General features: G+C 42.7%; 1 protein-coding gene across 1 annotated transcript in view; it reads left to right on the top strand.

Annotated features, from left to right (window-relative positions):
• celf5a (cugbp, Elav-like family member 5a) overlaps nt 1-19,855 on the top strand; it is a gene marked incomplete at its 5' end in the record, with an annotated part of 314,066 nt that extends 294,211 nt beyond the window's left edge. Inside the window, 5 exons of the mRNA XM_083767674.1 lie at nt 6,070-6,276; nt 7,676-7,765; nt 10,930-11,073; nt 18,905-19,068; nt 19,755-19,855. Coding sequence (XP_083623800.1) covers nt 6,070-6,276; nt 7,676-7,765; nt 10,930-11,073; nt 18,905-19,032 — 569 coding nt within the window. The 3' untranslated portion in view covers nt 19,033-19,068; nt 19,755-19,855. The remainder of the gene's footprint in view (nt 1-6,069; nt 6,277-7,675; nt 7,766-10,929; nt 11,074-18,904; nt 19,069-19,754) is intronic.
• Between the last annotated feature and the right edge of the window lie 359 nt (nt 19,856-20,214).

Raw genomic sequence — 20,214 nt, 5'->3', positions numbered from 1 at the left:
ATTCTATGCATAAAGTTGTCACATCATCACGCAAATTATGGTTTGACCCAAAGCGAATTTATTCAGAAACGTGTCAACCATGTCAGATATACAGTACAGAGACATAAATGGGCGGAGAAGTTAATGCCACCTTTCCCTCAAAAAATGAGCCCAGCTGCCCATGGATGTAAAGCAGACGCCTACCTCTCTGAATTACCCACATGGGCTCTCTGCCTTTACACAAACCACTGCCTGGTAGACCCCCCCCCCACACACACACACACACACACACACACACAGGAGGTAAATGTGTCGCATTAACCTCTTATTTTAATGATCAGTATAACCTCTGCAACCACCCCCCTGCCGTTGCGCCACAGAAAACATTAAAAAAAAGCTTGTGTGTGTCGCATGTGACAGCGTGACGCAACGCAACAAAGAGGCTCAGAGGTTAAGGGTGTTACTCTGAAAACAATGCAACATCCATTTGATCAACAGATGCAAAGCATTTAAGCTTGATGGTGCATAAGTCGTTTGCCAGATGGTTCAGTTGATTAGAGCATGTATCCTTACAATGATGCATGATGATTCTTTTTGAAAATAATGTTCAGCAGGTGCGGTCGCCTGAGCACTACGGAACAAATAATAAAACGGAAACAGAACTGGGAGGGGATACGAGGGGAGAGAGAGAGTGTGTGTGTGTGTGTGTGTGTGTGTGTGTGTGTGTGTGTGTGTGTGTGTGTGTGTGTGTGTGTGTGTGTGTGAAACCGAGGGAGTGGAGAGAGATGTGGATCCCACTGGGGAATAGGGGGTGGGGAACATGTAGTGTCAAGGATGCTTTGTTAGGTCGATCACACAAGCAAGAAGTGTGTAATCAAAGTCACTCTGATGTCATGTTGCAAGGCCCTGACCTACATTGATTGAATGCATATACACACGCACGCACGCACACGCACACACACACACACACACACACAGTATACATTCACTCACACACACACACACACACACACACACACACACACACACACTTACACATGCCATCGCACACATGGCCCCTGCAAATGCCACAGAATGTCCATTGAATGCTAGCGTGGTTATGTCATTGATGGAAGTGGGTTTATATTGGGGTCAGAAACATGATGCAGGACAATTCCATGGTGACTAATGCCATCGCTGAACCTAATGAGCTGTTTGACATAGTGGTTGAGACCACCGGCGGGCCGGGGCGCACCATGCCTGAATGACAATATACGGACTGAGTGACTGACTGACTTACCGACTGGCTACTAGCCGGTGGTAACTGCCTGGTTGGCTTTCCATTTCATCTTCACGTTCAGTGACAGTCTCTTGACAATAGCGAGGGTTAGCTTGAAAACCAACCAGGACAAGATTTTAGCATAGAGATCAGAGGGTTTAGATACATATATAATACATTATATTACAAAAATGCACCATCCAACAGCTTTCATTGGGATAGCACCTAAAGAGCTAATCTGAATTTCACTACCCTTGCAATTTTTTCGCTTCGGTTTAAGAGACGTATTGAGTACATCATGTTCTAGGAAGTGATTGGATATTTAGTATTTTTTAGATTGTAAAAATCTATTGGCAATATACGGTGTACTCAAAGATGTGTGATAGGACATTTTCACTAATATTGCAGATGACCTTTCGAAAAGCTGCCCTTCTCATATTCAAATGCTTTATTCATATTTGAAGGAACAGCGTATTCTTACAGACATCTTGTCATCAATTAGATCAGGGGTCTTCGACAGGGGATCCGGGGCCCCCTAGGGGGTCCTGCTGAGTTACTACAGGGGGGCCGCCAAATCTTTGTGTGATAGGATACTAATTTTACTTTAACCACTTGAACCCTAGCATCCCTATTCTGAGGGATTAAGGGGTTTGGTGCAGACTCAGGGAGAGAGGGGCCAACCAAGTACAAAGCCAAAGGTCAAGTTTACATTTTAAGGGTTTAAGTGGTTAAAAATATATATTTACACAACACTGATAGTCAATGAAGTTATCTATGAAAAAGTTGAATCTGCAGTACAATTCTATACAATATAAGTGGGGGTCCCTGCTTCGTCTCTCTTTCAGCTAAGTGGTCCTTGGCCTGAATAACGTTGAAAACCCTTGAATTAGATGAAAGCATCTGTTTTGAATAATTATTTATTGCACCAATGAGAGATGGTGCTGGTAATGACTCCACTCTCAAATATGGGTCTAACACTCCTTGTTGATTTGAATGTACATAATTAGCATAATAAATACCTCTATTGCATATGGTGGGCTCTTTCATGGAGCAATCATTGTAGAGGGTAAGTCAACAGTTTTCGCCTCTCGGAACAGATTGCAATACTATGCAAATATTATCATGTTTCCATAACATGAATACCATTGGGATACATGGCATATAGTTTTGAGAGACTTACGCAAGATTTGTTCTTACTCGTGCGTGTCGCGCACGACACGATACCAGATCTACAAGCTTACAAAGCGTTGAGCCGCAACACACTGCAAGCTTGTAGATCTTTTCCCGGGGCGCACGACACGATGTGCAACCCACGTATAAATCAGGCTTTAGTTTATGCCATATTAGCAGCAGAGGGGTGATAGATAAGGCCTAGCCGTGTAAAATATGTAATCTGCTGACCCATAGCTTCCTATTCACCCATGCCAGAGTGAGGGACATGTCATTATCATCATGGACCAGTACACACAGCACAGTGACAGCCACATATTGGCATGCTTGGGAATGCATTGTCAACTAGCTATGAATACAATTTGCCACAATGCAAGGGACCTTATGTCCATAGAGGTATAAAATGAAAATGTCGTGTTATTTTCCAGCACAGGATGGTATGAGATACTCCCCAACCCCCTCCACCTCTCTCCATATAGGAGGAATTTTGCACGGTCCGCCCACATTACGGTTGGTTGTCAGAATAAATTTCATTAAACCGTGGAGACAAAGATGATGACTATAACGACTTTTTATCGTGAGATGTTTTGCCTTATTGGACGGACGTTGATACACCTCCCAGCACATATATGTCATCTGTGTCGTGTGGAAACCTCATATGTCCAAAGCTGGTACTTTTCACGATTCAAATTCAAAACTATAGCTAAAATAGCACATCGACAAGCTCTTCGTGTTTCGAGCATCCGTTTTTTTTATACTTGTTTGGCGCTGTAGTATGATCAAGTAGGGCATTAATTTACCAAACGAAAAAATAAACATAAAAAGTTAAAATATGGAGATAAGAGGTTTCTTCCTGACAGCAACGATATATATATATATTACTATATTACTAGTTATCAGAAGTTCCACATGCACTTGGTTTAATTATTAAGAGCCTTGTCCAGCTAAACTGTCACATAACTTGGACACTGCTCCCTGCTGTGGCATCTCTTCCATGCTACACCGACTAGATGCTGTGGTCCCAAGGTTCATCAGCTACCAGCCATCTGTCACAACTGGCCCTTTCTATGCCCTTATCACTTGCACATTGTGTCCGACTGCTGACCCTGGATCTCTCTCTCTTTCTCTCTCTCTCTCTCTCAAGCACGTGCACGCACACAACCAACCAACCACACAGCAGAAAAGACAGTATACATACCACTGCAGTCTACTACCATTTCTACTACTACCACTACTAATACTACTACCATTACGCGCACATGTGTACGCACACGCATGCAGAGCACACACACACACACACACACACACACACATACAAACACACACCATAGCACTTGCTAAGCCTTGGAAAATGAATTTGCCTGATGATGGAGAGGGTGCATTATCTGGCGGTACAGTAGAGTGCGTGTGGGCCGAGCAGACTGGCTGTCTCTAGCCCTCAGAATAGGAGCGGCGGTCTCCTGGGTGCTGGTAGGAGAATGGGCTGGAGCTGCAGTCTAATTCATCACAGCTCCGCAGGAAACAAGCAATCGCAGGGAAGCTTTAAAAAAATAGAAAAAAGGGGGGGAAGGGGGGGGAGGAGAAAAAAGGAAAACCAGTGCAAAAGACACAACAGCTCTCACTGGACCTGTGCAATTCCCCTGGTCACTGCAGTTGGCTGCCTGAGTGTCAGCTTCTTCACGACTTAAATGCTGAGGCTATAGGAGAGGAGAGGAGAGGAGAGGAGAGGAGAGGAGAGGAGAGGAGAGGAGAGGAGAGGACAGGACAGGACAGGACAGGACAGGACAGGACAGGACAGGACAGGACAGGACAAGACAGGAATGGGAATAAAAGGAAAAGAGTCAAAAGGAAACGATTCAAAAGGAAATGAGTCAAAAGGAAACTAAAGGATTAGACTATAGGAGAGGAGAGGAGTAATGGAAGTATGAAAGAAAAACGGAAGAATAAAACAAGAGAGAAAACAAGGGAGGGGGAGAGTAGGAGAGAGGAGGAAAAGCAGGTCTGTGGGTGGATGGATGTGAATTACTCAGAGGTGGGAGGTTTCAGCATATTTACCAATGCATTAGCATACATCTTGGTGTACATTATCATGTGCATACTGCCAGGGTTCATGTACCCTATGTGGGACATCTCGTATAGGGTGGGTGGGTGGGTTGGTGGTGGGGGGGGGGTCTTTACCAAGGCACCAGATTGCGAGGATATGGCATGCTGGAAGGGTTTCCGTGACAACCTGGAGATTTCTGTCCAATCAGGCGCCAGAGCTTCCAGATTGAGAGGTGGTCCTCAGGGGGGCTGTTCTTCAAGCGAGCGCGGATGCTTTGCCACAGAGCAGACCCCCTTTCAGCGAGACCATCACACAGTGAGACTCTGCTCAAAATGGGCACTTTCATGTTCCCAGCGTGATTGGAAACACTTTCCAAAAGGAGGGTCCTTTCAAATTCATTGAATGAGAGAGCGGGAGGACCGCGAGCATTCCAATTCCTATTCCGCTCATGAAGCATCCTGCAGTCGCCTCGCAGGCAATGCGGGTTATTTGTTATGTTATGACCTATTCAACCATTTGTCAAGCTAACAGAACAGTCGTAGATTTTTTTTTTGCCTTCTTTTTATATGACGTATATAAAAGCAAGAAGAATATATTTTTCTTTTTTTTTTGCTACCCGCTCATCCAAGCAAATCTCTCTTTGTAATCTCTCTCCTATCTCCTCGGGATCTTTTTATTTAATTTTCTTCTATTTTTTTCCTCCTCCTCCCTGAAGTTGCATAGCGGTTTCATCATCATCCCGAGCAGAGCAGTAGAGGAGCCAGCAGGGTATCGCACAAACACTTCCGACAGGCTCATTTTTCACAGGTTGACTTCCCAGCTATCCTGCAGGATGTGTCACCACCACAAACGTTGGATATGTGACAGACTTGCATCGCACCCGTGTATTAGAGAGATGTAGTGTAGCTAGGGCTTGTGCAAGAGTCGGTGTGTGCGTGCATGCGCGTGGGTGTGTGCGCGTGGGTGTGCTAGTGCATTTGCATGTCTACCTGTGTGCATGCGCATGTGTATGTCCTGTTACTGTCCAGTACAGTACAATATGTGTACTGTACTTCATGTATTCTCTCTGTACGTGTGCATGTCTTCTATATAACCGACAGTGTGTCTCAGTCCCAGTGCGGCATATGTTTTTGTTGTTGTGCTTTGCGTGTTTGTGTACACTACTACAATACATTCATGTATGTGTACAAGTGTTCGCAGACGGGTGGAAACCTCCTATATGACCAAACTCCAAAAACTGTTACTTTTCAGGATTCAAATAAAAAAATAGGCGGTTTCTGCCCGACGACAGCGACGACATCTAACAATAGTACAATAGTACATTCAATTACATACACATGCACACAGCTCTCTGAATAACATAGTTAGTTCAGTGATACCCAAAGTGGGGCCCGGGACCCATAGGGGTCCTTGAGAGAGTTCCAGGGACTCTCCAGCTAAATTATAATTAGGAACCAAATGGGTTTTAGGAACCCTATGGGTATGTAACTCAGAGAGTGTACAAATGGAACCAAATGGACCCTAATGGGACCCATTAGGTCCTTGACATGAAAAAGTTTGAGAACCACTGATCGTAGTTGCTCCAGTAACCAGTCACACTACTCCCACCCTCCATCAGGCCTCAGCTCTCCGCCCGCCAACATCACCACCCCCAGCATCGTAACGCCGCTTGTCAACGGCTTCGCCGGCATCCCCCACCATCAGCCCAACGGACACCCCGCCGTAGAGGCCGTCTACGCCAACGGCCTGCCGCCATACTCCACCCAGAGCCCAACCGCGGCCGACACCCTCCAGCAAGCCTTCACTGGGGTACAGCAATACACAGGTAGGGTCTAGTCGTCTCCACACACACTTCTACCGTGCATTTATTCCCCGTCGTACATTAAAGCAGGGGTCTTCAATGAGGGACCGAGTTACTACGGGGGTGGAAATTCTGAGAACTCTAGATCTACAAGCTCCTAACCATCTCTGAAATCTATGAAAAGTGTAATCTGCAACACAATTTGATACAATATGTACTGGGTAGTAGCTGCTTCATCTCTCTCTCAGCTAAGGGGTCATTGTGCTGAAAAACAGAATAGTTCATCCCCCAAAAACTCCACTCGCCCCATAAAGCCTGTTTTTGTTGCATTCCTGAGCCAATGAGAAAATGTTTGATGATGCAGAAGCAGTAGGAGACTAAACATAAAGAGAATGATATGAACTCCAAAGCAACTCTCACAGTGCAATCACAGTGAGGTCTACTGAGAGCCCATGGGTTCAAAGAGAATGTTTAGTAGTTATTCTCTTGTTAGGATTGGCCTCCTATAAAATTCAATTAGTCAAATATAATTGGATTATTGGCTCAGGAATGTGACAAACACAAAAATGAAGGCTTCATGGGGTGAGGACTATTTAGGTGAACTATTTCTGTACTGCCAGATGGTACAGTAGATATGATATTTCCAAAGTGTGAGTTTGATACTAGTGTACATTTTTATTATTTATATATTATTATTTTGTTAAAAATGTCCAAAGAGTGTTTGTTCAGTAACAGGTCTCCCTGTTTCTCCAACTCGTTAATAAACAGACAATACCTTTTCAGGTGGGTTGCCAATTTCAGCCAATCAGGAGAGAGTACCCAATTATCAGCTTCAGTTTTATAGTGTTCCAGTTCCAGGTTTGTCTGCTCATTTCTTTGTGTCGTCACTTCCACTTTAACATGTTTAATCTGTACCCATGTGTGAGTTCTCTCTCCTGACTGGATAAACTTGGTATCCAAACGTAATGCATTTTCTGTCTATAGTAACCCTGTTACTGAACAAACACTGTATGAGTACTCTGAGAATATAGAGCTATTTAACACAAAGACAAAAAAAATAACCTTTAACTCTGTTCTTAAAACATTTGGTGCAACCTGATTAAAATGAAGCCCTTTGAACCTAGATTGCAAACAGGTTCAAATTCAACTTAGGTTAGATCTTTCTTTATCCATGCTTAAATTGCAGGGCAACACGATTAACTGATAAACAGTGTTTTAAATTGGTTAAAGGACTCAATTCTTATTGGTGCAACTCACCCTGAGAGTTATAACAGAGTGCAACTCAGAATGCAGCATTACTGTACAGTGACTTCATAGGCTATACTCCTTGCTTGTGTGATCGACCATTCAAAGCATCCTTGGCACTGTTATTCTATCTCTGTGGGATTGACGTGTCTGTCTCTCTCTCCCTCTCTCTCTGCAGCAATCTACCCCGCCACCACACTGACTCCCATTGGCCAGACCCTGCCCCAGCCTCCACAGGTCATCCAGCAGCAGCAGCAGCAGCGAGAAGGTGAGGGTGAGAGACTATTACTCTTAATAAAACACACACACACACACACACACACACACACACACACGCACACACACGCGCGCACACACACGCACACACGCGCACACGCAATAGTAGTACAGAGGGTTTAATAGAGGGAGAGGTTCTCAAACGGTTTCATCTCAATGACCCCCCAAATTGTATTTGGCCGTGGACACCCCCAACAACTCCCTCCATCTGAAAATGTCTCGTGCCATGGACCCCCAGGAGCAAAGTTTTGTGTTAAAGATGTTTGCTTTTAACTAAGAAACAAGACCCCACTTTGAGAACTAATGTAATAAGAGGTAATAGACATAAATAGACATCACGGTCCACTTGTGTGGACAGTGACAGAATATTACAATAAAATATTAGAATAAAACCCAAATCCTACTTTTTGTCACGCAGGTTTCCCCTGCCGAAAATAGCTGACCTACAAGCTCACCAACATGTTACAAAACGAATCCGATATGAAACTAATTTTCTTATTGAGTCCATGGCTAATGTTCCCTCCTTCATCAATGCTATTATGCTCCTGATCTCAGAAAACTAATGAATGTGATGTGACCTATTATTCCGTCAGGGCCAGGGGTGACACCAAGGAAACCCAGAGACCAATATGTTACGATAAAATATTTGGCCTTTTTTCTTCAGTAAAAAATGAGCTTATACATATATCATCCAGTTTGCTGCAAACAGGAATGTTTTCCTCAGCCCTGTTAGACAGTGAGGTTGCTGGAAAGCTCAGGTCAGTTTATCACATTATATTCCAACCAATTATAATATGTAAAGTCATAATATGGGGTTGCACTTTTAAGACTTATATTACTTAGGTTAAAGTTAAGCCATTTACAGTAGATTAATACAGGCCAAGAATTGTTTCCATAGAATAGATTCATAAGAATCAGGAAGAGTAATTGTTTTCGATGGCTTTATAATGCATAGATAAAAAACTAATCATTTTTAGAAAAACTAAATGTCAGTCTGGGTGGTGCCTGGAGCCAAATATAAAGTAATAAAAAGGACCTGATGTATTTAAGATAGATTGACTCCTACATTTGACCTCTTTGGCAGCACATAGATTGCATTGCAGCAACTAATTGTTGTTTGCATAGTGAAATCCATTGGGTAGGTGAAAATACATTCATATTCAGATCTTAATCTTGCTGGCTTGATTATACAAGAACCTGTGGTGACTTTAATGGAAAAGAGATTTCTGACATCCATACGCAATCATCAAATCAGCAGTGAAAATGCACAGTTTGTATTTGTTTTAGTTTTGGATTGATTGAATACTTTATTAACAGTTTGCAAAAAGTACAGAGTTACAGTTGCACAAAAGTCCCTGATGGTTGGTTCCATTGTGGTCCTGTGAATTAAATTAATCAAGACATTAAAAGGCCTACAATACTATACCAGTAAGACACCCTGAGGGTGAGAAGCGACCTCGCCCTAAAGGGCCCTAAAGGGCGTGGTTGCGCTGCAACAACAGGTCTGGGAATGGGGGGGGGGGCTAATTAGTGTGCTAATTAGTAGTTAGGGCCCAGGTAGGGCTGGGCTTTTGAGAACTCTAGTGACTTTGGGACGGTTTTCATGCAGGTTTTCATAGTAAAACAAGAAATCATCAATACTAAAGAGCAGTGAAAGTACATTTATAGAAAAACAGTGTTGTCTAGCTTATTGTCACGTCACACAGTATAGCTCCTGGAAATGTCGTCATGTCGTTTACAACAACCTAAATCAGTGCTTCTCAACCTTCTCTCCACTTAAGTTATCAGATGGGTGGTGGCACTGAAAATGCATGTTCATTTTCATGTGTGTTCCGCCTCGGCTCGGATCAATGGATCTAACGTAGTATACTTTAAGTTCTTTGGTCGAGTGACTCACGTCATATAAGAACTGTGTTCCAAAAAAACAAACCACCCCAGCGATTTTGTCAGGTGACCCTCTGTCGTTTATGATATTGAGTGAATGGTAAACTGATATTGAGTTAGATTTGATAACATTTATGTTTGGAGTACAATAAATTATAAATTAGTAGCTAATTCTCCACTGTCAGTTGATACTTCAGATTACGCCGGGGTAGTTTGGAGAAAAAGACAACCAGGTGCTCGCCAGAGACACACAAGTCAGTAAAATTCAAATAGTAAAAGGTCAAAGGGGCCCAGGCCGTAGCGTAACGGTCTGGGCACCGGACTGGTAATCCAGTCGCAGTGTGCCGCGGGTTCGACTCCCGGACCCGACACGGCCTTTACTGCATGTCTTCCCCCATCTCTCTCCCGTTTCCTGTCAGCCTACTGTCTGTCCCTTCAAAAATCAATAAAAGGCGTAAGCCGCAAAAAAATATCTTAAAAAAAAAAAAAAAAAAAGGTCAAAGGTGCTCCTGGATCAGACGAGATATAATAAGACATCAGATTAAAAATGGGAGATCTAGGCACTCCACAGAGAAGATTGTGTGCACAAACTGCACATCTCAATGCCTATATTTAGGCCAGGTACTGGATGTCAGGCATCAATGCAAACATCAAGGAAGAGAAAGAACATCCGCACACTAGTTTCTAGAGCTCTGAGACTTACTTTATTTAGAGGCAACAAAGATCTGGGCACTCCTCAGGGAACAGCCAACATGTTTCAACCTCACGATGAAGACCAAGTCTTTCATCTAAGATTTCCCTATCATATGGTGGTTCCAATACAAAAATCACACCCATGTGAAGTGTGGGGCAATAATATACTGTATATAAAGTCTAACTCATGTTGATTAGGTGATGTAATGGTGATGTAAAACAAACGGTGACAAAACAAACTATCTTTATTGTTAATGGCATTGAATGTTTGTGTTAGGGACTAGATGTCAATTTTCCCTTCATTGTCAATGGCATTTTTCAAACAAACATTGAACTAAAACAAACATGAATTTGTTTTCATTGTCAATGGCGTTTGGGGGCTTTCGCCTTTCACCGTCCAGTAGCAGTTGTCAGACTTCCGTGCTCTATTGGTATCACTTTTTTAATATTAATGTTATATCTTTATTCAATTTTTGTAGGTTTAAACTTACCCTCGCACTGATCTAAATATAATGCACTTAATGCAGCATGTTGAATGGTGAACTGAGAATGGGAATGTGTCATCTCTTGTCTCTCCAGGACCAGAGGGCTGTAACCTCTTCATCTACCACCTGCCGCAGGAGTTTGGAGACAACGAACTCATGCAGATGTTCCTGCCGTTCGGGACGGTCATCTCCTCCAAGGTGTTCATGGACCGCGCTACTAACCAGAGCAAGTGCTTTGGTGAGTCCTCCACACACACCCGCAAACCTCTTTAACACACAAACACAGGCCCAGGCCGTAGCGTAACGGTCTGGGCACCGGACTGGTGATCCAGTCGCGGTGTGCCGCGGGTTCGACTCCCGGACCCGACACGGCCTTTACCGCATGTCATCCCCCCATCTCTCTCCCGTTTCCTGTCAGCCTACTTTCTATCCCTTAAAAAATCAATAAAGGCGTAAGCCGCAAAAAAATATCTTAAAAAAAAAAAAAAACACACAAACACACACACACACGCTACAGTACTAACCAGAGCAAGTGCTTTGGTGAGTCCTCCACACACACCCGCAAATCTCTTTAACACACAAACACACACACACGCTACAGTACTAACCAGAGCAAGTGCTTTGGTGAGTCCTCCACACACACCCGCAAACCTCTTTAACACACAAACACACACACACACGCTACAGTGCTAACCAGAGCAAGTGCTTTGGTGAGTCCTCCACACACACGCACAAACCTCTTTAACGTCTACATATCGTTGCTAATCGGCCAAAAACATCTAATTATCTCCATGGTTTAACTTTGTGGGGGTTATTTGTAAATTAACGTCCTACTTGATCGTACTAGAGCATCACACAAAAGCAGTAGATGTAGATCTGCTAGTTTTGCTATTGTTTTAACCGTTACGGACATACTTATAAATGAAACCCACACACAGACTTCAGACATGACTAAAATAGGCGATCTACAAGCATACATCCTCATGATGCTATACACGTGAGCTTGTAGATTGGCTTTTTTGCTTCTTTTGTATGACACTGTAGTTGTAGTATGTATGACAAAGTACTAAGTAGGCAGTAGGGCATCTATTTACAAAAAAAAACATAATACTTCTAATATTACTGACTTGTGATGTACCACAATTGTAAAAATGTAACCATACAAGTCAATTTCTCTGCTCTCAGTGAAAAATTAACACTGGATTTTCCTGTGTGGGATATGTCATTTTCACCTTATCTATACGCTTCACTGAGGGATGGTTTATACTCTAGTGTGGCTCCCTTCCTTTCACTCCTGTTCTGTTTGAGCTGAATTCTTACTCTGAGCGGTGAAAGCAGTGTCTTATCTCAAGCTGTCATTACACACTTGCCACATCAATTCAGTTTTTCTTTATCGTCCAATCAAGTCGCCTCAACCAATCAACAGGCATCGAGTGGCAAGTCTAAATGAACACAAATTGGATTTCACCCTGATCGTTATCAGAGGTTCAAACCCAGGTCTGTCCCACACATGTAGAGAGGAGCGGGCGCAGAGCCAAGGATAGAATATTGCGGACACATACTGAAGTATCTCAGTGAATTTAAACAGTAAAATCCTCTGTGTTAGCATATCCATTTTTGAGGGGCGCTAGCCCGTCCTGTGCCCAGCTTTGTGTGTCTGTGTGTACCCCATAGCGATGATTTGATTGGCTGAGGGCTTAAAAAGTGAGGATTAAAAAGTGAGGACGCCAAAAGTGATTGGCCGGAATGTAATGATCACACAAGTGTGATTTTTTGTTTAGTAGAGGCACAGCAGGGATTTTCAGTTGGATGTACAGCGATATAATCTAAAAATAAATCTGACCCCAGAAATCACAGAGTAAAATGTAACCATAGTCAATGCAATAGAGACAGCACAAGCGCACTGTAGCTGTTCAGCCAGTCAGTCATAGACCATTTCGTTGCAGAAACCTCCATATTTAAACTTTGTGTTTTAAGCAGATTTTAAGGCATTATACGTATATAATATATTTAATTATATATATATATTATATATAATATAAGAATATAAATGCTGCTTTGTGATTGGATGCCTCCACACACCAGTTGCCGTTTACATCTGTGTCTGCCCAGTTATGTAGTGAATGAAGACATAATGAACATGTGACCTTTGACCTTTGATCACCTACTCTAATCTTTTCTTCCTCTGATCATCCTTGAGTCTAAGTGCCAAGTGACATGAAATTCCCTCAAGGCGTTCCTCAGATCAAATTTATAACATGTCTACGACCTATGACTCAACAGTTTTGGCTTCAGTCATCCATTGGCTTCCTTTATAAAATTGAATTAAAAACAAACCAACAAAACACAATATGGTAAAAAGAAAAGAAAAGTGCAGTTTACTTTACAAGGAAGTTACTTTATACTGGCAGCATGAATAAGACATGTGGTTCTGATTGGTCAAGCTGTTCGTGAGATTAGTCACGGACTCATACATACGCAGACACACAGACGCACTCACACAGACCCATTTATTTTGTTTACAAGATATTTTGGGGGGCCTTTTGCCTTCATTGATAGATGCACTGTCTGTAGGTTGACAAGTCAGGCTTGATAGCCTAGTGCCCACAGATCAATTTCTAAATGGCTTGCCTCCTACAGAGTCCCGTAACAACAGCCCACAACACCACTTCGCATTATTTAATAATAATAATAATATAGTAGTAGTAGTAGTATTGCGATACCTAAATAATAAAGTAGTCCCACTTGTTCTAGTCAATAAACCGTGAAATCCTCAGCTTTAATCTGTAGTGTGTAACACATGGACACGTTAAGGGTGCATGTACTGTAGGTCCATATTTTACACTGAGCTAGATTAAGTGTGGATTTCTCTGTGTAGATAGAGTAACCACCGCAACTGTCAGACACTCATATCCCTTGTTTCACTCTGACAGTTGAGTGACCTAAAAACTTTCAGGTGGAGGAACAGCATCACCGCTCAGTAACCCCAATACCTGTCAATATTCCCTGCACTGGGCCGCATGCGTGCACAGTGTACATGCATGCACACACACACACGCACGCACACACCCCCCCCCCCCCCCCCCCCCCCACACACCCCCTGGCTCACGTCCCATTTGGCTCTGTCTGCCCACACACACCAGCCAGCCTGCGGGCTTATGAAAACTTTTGAGTGTGTAGAGAAGAGAGGGATGGAGGAATGGAGAGGAAGAAAGCAAAGGCAAAGGACAATTATAGATCAGCATTTGTTTTCACTTCAGGGAACCACACATCCCTGGGCAAAATTGATCGCCAGTTTCTGCCTCCCCGGGGGGACTTAATAACATATAAATTCATGAAAGAAGACCTATTTGCTGTATTGACTAATACACTATGCATTTACAACGTAATGTTAGGTCTGGGGGAGGCGAGAAGCTCACCGGTGTAATTAATCTGGGAAGCAGAGATGGGGGATAAACACAGAGTGATGGTGTGAGAGCGTGCGAGAGAGAGAGAGAGAGAGAGAGAACAAACGAGAGAAAGGGAAAGTGAGAGAGAGAGTTTCAAAATGAGAGATACAGAGAGAGAGAGATCACACTTGTTATGTTTGGTAGGGCAGAGTTTTGGGCTTATACTGTAAGTCTAAGCTTCCGTCTCCTCTCCTCTTCATTTAGCCTCCCCCCTAAAGCCTGACTCATACTTTGCTGCATGGCGGTGCAACGTCAACTAGAAGCTAGCATCCGCGAGTGAGTCGGCTAGGGATTCGTTGAGCGATTCAGCGAGCGATAGCGTCACGCGATTCGGCGAGCGCTTTCTGTCGTGCAATGAAGTATAAATCAAGCTTAATGGACCAGTCTGGTCGTAGGCTGGTCAGGCAGACACCTCCTGTCCTCCCTCCAGCCCCTCTTCATCGCACGCACGCACGCAAGCACATATGTACGTACGCACACACACACCCCTCCACCATGGCCTCCCTCCCACATGGCCTTGGCCCTAATGGGCCGTCCCAATAGCAGGCAGGCCAAGGCAGACACCTCTCCCAGGTGGCCCAGGGACCTGGAGAGGCTCCTGCTGTTTTTCACGGGTCATCGGCTGTTCCTAATGACACTGCAGACACAGGGGAGCGCTTCAAGCAGAGCCACACTCCACTGCAGTTTCTGGTCACCGCTTTATTTTCAAGGCTTTATTTTCATTTTTTTTATTATATTTTACACATGATGGAAACAGGCCGTTCAGCACGAGTTTGAGAACTGGCATGTCTTGGGGCAATGCACTGTGGGGCCTATTTGTCCCTGTCTGTCCCTGATGGACTATGTTTGTAGTAGGGACTGCTTTGCACAACTGCTCATGCAGCCTCATTGATTTTCACATTGTAAGGTCTAGTGGGTTTGCACAAAGATGTCCGAAATATCACCGATGTTACTCTTTTTAGGGGGCGTCGCAGCTCTGCCGCCAGCTCCTCTTGTATTTGATGCGATCACAAACCTTGGCACATAGTTCCAGTCCTGTGCCAACTGGCATTGTGGGCCAAAGCGACCCTTTACATAAAAATAAAAATAAAACATTCATAACAAATCAATCATGTGCTAGTATCACTTTGCATCTTTACCCCAAATATAGGACTAAGTGATCAGGAATGTTTATGTTTATATGTATTGATGTTTTTCCATAAACTGTTAAAAGTATTTAAACCCGTCTCCTCCAAGCGACAAACGCTGTTCCTATTAATGGCCCAGAAGAAGTCGAGAGTTCACCTCCTGCCGTTTGCAATACATTTTAATCTCAATAGAAGTCAATTAAGTTTTGGGCGAACTTTAAACTAGAATTTATTACCATAGTAAACCTTTTCATAAACACTATGTTTTCAATCGCTAGTTTTAAATCATCATGATATGTGTTTAGTAAATTATGGTCCCATTCATTTTAAAGTTAAGGTTAAGGGTATGTTTCTAGGCTTTCTACTGGTTCTACCGAGTGAAGACCCGCCCTCACTGTAGTTGCCGCCTTAGCATTCATTTCCGTTTGCATTTCAGACTGGATAAAGAAATATGACGGAAATCGCTGCAAAATAGGCTTACGGTCTGTAGAAACCAATGGTGTGACCCTGTCCATATCTTTTATGGTCTACTCTCATCCCACAATTCTGTTCAGTTTTCACCAAACTGGCTTCACAACATCTTTAGACTCATCTTCCACAAATGATATTCCAGACAGAGTATTGATTTATCAAAATGTAAGGCCACAGGGCATCAAATTGTTTGATGCCCAGTATTTTCAATTCTATGCTCATGTATTGTAGTCTATTAAAACACCTTTTGTGCACGGTGGGCACGGTGGCACAGTTGGTAGTGCTGTCGCCTCACAGCTGGTCCTGGGTTCGATTCCCGCTGGGGACACTGTGGGCACTGGGGGCGTGTTCCCTCCTCCGCGTCATCAGTGCCCATACCCGAGGGGGTTGGCGATAGGGCCTTTCTGTGTGGAGTTTGCATGTTCTCCCCGTGTCCCCTAGGGTAGATACCCTCACAAAAACATGCCGTAATCCTGGTCTCTAAAACTACCTCCCCCTGGCCAGCCGGGGCGCCTGATGGAGGGGAAAGGAACTGGTCGGAATAACGTGTCCCTTCCACGCGCTACGTCCGGCCGGGGAAATTCCCCTCTGTCAGGTGAAAAGAAGCAGCTTGGACTCCTCATGCATAGAAGGAGGCATGAGGTCAGTCCGCTGCCCCCCCAGGTTGGCAGAGGAAGTGTAGCGCCCAGGATTACATTAGATAATTGGCACTGGGTGAAAAGAAAACTGGGTTACAAAATCGTGGGATCAAATAAAAACACCTTTTGTGCTAAGCACGTGTATACACGTCTTTTCTAATAAAACCAAGGCCACAGGGCATCGAATTGTTTGATTGTAAAGAGTCTCAGCTACTGCAATTAGCATTCTTGCTAAATAAAGCTACTGCTTTATATGAGCATAGTATTTTTAATTCTATGCTCATGTATTGTAGTCTATTAAATAAACATCAGCTTTCACCTTTATAGAGCAAATCAAACGTACATAAACAAGAATGAATTCTTAACTGCCAGGCGCAAAAAGCTCTTGTAGCGCCCGTTTCCGACGTTCTTTTGTTTATCACTCACTGTGTATTTTTATGGCTTTCCTCTAGCTCATAACATTACAGTAGCTTCTGTTGCCACTGTTTTATGGGTAAGTCTCCCATTGGCTAAGAGGCAGCCTAGAGGCAGCCAATCACGAAAAAGTGTCCATTACAGTCATCATTACGGTCGTCAGTAGTGGTGCGTGCAAATGTAGTCCAGGCACTTTTCAGGCACCTGGCAAAAATAAGTGAAAGACATCTATTATGGTAGTACAAAACAAAGTCCAAATTATGTCTTGATCTCTGCATTACCAATCATTGGTAGGCAGGTTTCTGAACTGCCCACATCCGCTCACCTCTGAGACAGAAATGGTGACATTGCAGCATTAGTGAGGGTTAGGGTAGAAAATGGGTGAAGTGGTCCTTTAATGATTGTTGATCTCTCGTTTAGTTTGCCAACGGCTTGCCTGATTTGGTATAAGGATTTCATTGTCTCCACCAGGCCGTGTGTGTCCGTCCGTCCATCCGTCTGTTACCAGCGAATCTCCGGCACCGTTAACCCGGCCGATGCCAAATTTTGCACATACACTCCCTGGATGCCTATTATAGCGCCACCAGGAGGCCACAACTTGACCTGCCCTGGTGGAGACCTGTGCCCTGAGGTGCACTTTATCTAGTTTCTTTGTGTTTCTAGAACACACACACACCTAAATCAATGCCAGACAGTGCTCCTTTTAAATATATTTATGGATTAAATGGAAATCTTTGTCTAGACATTGACATTTTCCTAAAAAAACGTAACAATTTCCCCATTGCAGTAAAAGCCAGTAGCCTAACAAGAACTCTACAATCTGAGTCTTAATTCACAGAAGCTCTGTAGTTCTTTGCTGTTACATCTTCTGTTGATCTACCCGTTGATCTTCATGCAGAGATGGGCAGTATTTTAAATTCATTGAAATAGGTATTTCAAATAATCTTTGGAAATAATTTGTTTCAAGATACTTTCAGTTAGCTGTATTTTATTTAAATGCCTATGTTATTTCATTTTATCCTTTTAAACATTTACACTGGTTTATATACTGTGGAATAAATAAATTAAATAATACACAATGTGAGATATGTCACTTCTGCTCCGCCTCTGATTGGCTTACCCACCCTCAGAACAAATTCAACAACAAATGAGAGGCAGAGTAGGGCGGGTCTTGAGACAGACTTCATATCATCTTGCATCAACTACTGAATGAAGCCTTGTGGAAATCTCCTTGTGCAATTAGAAATAGTTCACTTTTGTGTAACTACATTACTGTAGATGTAAATTACAGTGTCAGTGTCCTGATGTCAATATTGTGTTTTTTTGTTAAAATGTTAAATACTGGCCCAGGCCGTAGCGTAACGGTCTGGGCACCGGACTGGTGATCCAGTCGCGGTGTGCCGCGGGTTCGACTCCCGGACCCGACACGGCCTTTACCGCATGTCATCCCCCCATCTCTCTCCCGTTTCCTGTCAGCCTACTTTCTATCCCTTAAAAAATCAATAAAAGGCGTAAGCCGCAAAAAAATATCTTAAAAAAAAATGTTAAATACTATATTCTGATAGTAATCATTGCTATGATGTTTGTTCAGTAACAGGGGTCTCCCTGTCTCTCCAGCTCTTTAAAAACAGAAAAATACATTTTCAGGTAGGTTTCAGCCAATCAGGAGAGAGTAGCTTAATGAGCTTAATTTTTTATAGTGTTCCTATATACTGCATTCTCTATCCTGATTGGATAAAATTGGTATCCCAGTTTCAGTTTCGGTTTCTGGAAATGCATTTTCTGTTTTATAAAAAGACATGGAGACTCCGGTTACTGCAACAAACACTCTATAGCAATGAGTACTATCACAATATTTTTGAACACTTATTTTAACCAAAAAATATCACTTACACTACTTTTAAAAGCCATTTAGGTGTGTATAGTAATGTGTTCCATTAGTTAACATTGGGCTGCACCTTCTCTTCTAGGTTTTGTGAGCTTCGACAACCCTGCTAGCGCACAGGCAGCTATTCAAGCCATGAATGGCTTTCAGATTGGAATGAAGAGATTGAAAGTCCAGTTAAAGAGACCGAAGGATGCCAGCCGCCCTTACTGACACAGCCTACCTTCAGTATTCACTGCAACAGCACAGGTAAGCCAAGAACATCTGCAATTCTTCAGATGCAAATATTGTACTTTTTACTCCACTTACCACAAAGTAAGTAACTACTGTTTTTAAAACGTTTTACTTTGCAGCTCTAGATTATTATAAAACCTACATTAACCAATTAAGCCATGTTTTATACTTAGTCTAGTCAAAACATTGCAGATCTACAAGCTCACAACGTGCCGGTGTGAGCTTGTAGATGTATTTTTAGATTTGGACACATTTTAAAACAAACATCCATGCATAACGGCTACCTTTACTTTTGGTACCGTAACTATATTTTGATGCAGCCAATACTTTTGCACTTTTACTCAAGTAACATGTTTACTACAGCCAAAATGCCCATTCCCTAGCAAAACACTATATTCTCTTCAAAGTCAGTGGGCCTTGTGCTGCAGTTATTTGCAGACATGTAGAAGCTATGGGGGTCGAGGTTTGATTTTATATTCAGCAGCGGACTTACTAATTATGGGAAAATCTGTCATCATCATGATTGACAAAGATTGATTGGTTTGCAAATGTGGGTTAGCTCTCTCCAGACCATTACTCTGATATAATAGGGCCATATTGAACTATCCAAAGTTGAAAGAAATGGATCTTTTGAAAGATGGGGAATGAGCAGCCAGATCTGAGATGGCTTTTTTACTCTTTCTTCCTCTTTGTCCTTATAGGTTTGGAGGACAAGTGAAGATATCCTGGAGGAGTTCAACTTTTTTCCTTTGAAAACACATAAAAATATGTTTTAAAAAAAAACAACAAATAAGGAATTTTTGAAGACATATCAGCATTTACTTATGATGAAGATATACGCAATGGCGTAGAAGGAAGAGACAAACAAGAAGGACGAACCGAGGAGGAAATCACCAACAGTAACAGATGGTGGAACAAGAGAAGTTTAAAAAAAAAAGAAGAAAAAAACTGAAAAAGATGCGACGAATCGCAGAACAACAAAACTTTTCTTGTTGAGACTTGAATTGTTAATTAAGCAACAAACTAACAAACAAAAAAGCAGCAACAACAGATAGATTTCTATATACATATTATATACACACATATATAAAGAAAGAGGCGCTTGTGGCTTTTACTATACTGGACAAATGAGGGTTAAAACTTGAAGATCAAGAAAAACAG

The sequence above is a fragment of the Protomyctophum parallelum genome (genome assembly GCF_964188405.1).
Source record: "Protomyctophum parallelum genome assembly, chromosome: 6".
In the NCBI taxonomy this organism is placed as follows: Eukaryota; Metazoa; Chordata; class Actinopteri; order Myctophiformes; family Myctophidae; genus Protomyctophum; species Protomyctophum parallelum.
Note: the sequence above shows the minus strand (reverse complement) of the source record. Positions and strands in the feature narration are given on the sequence as shown.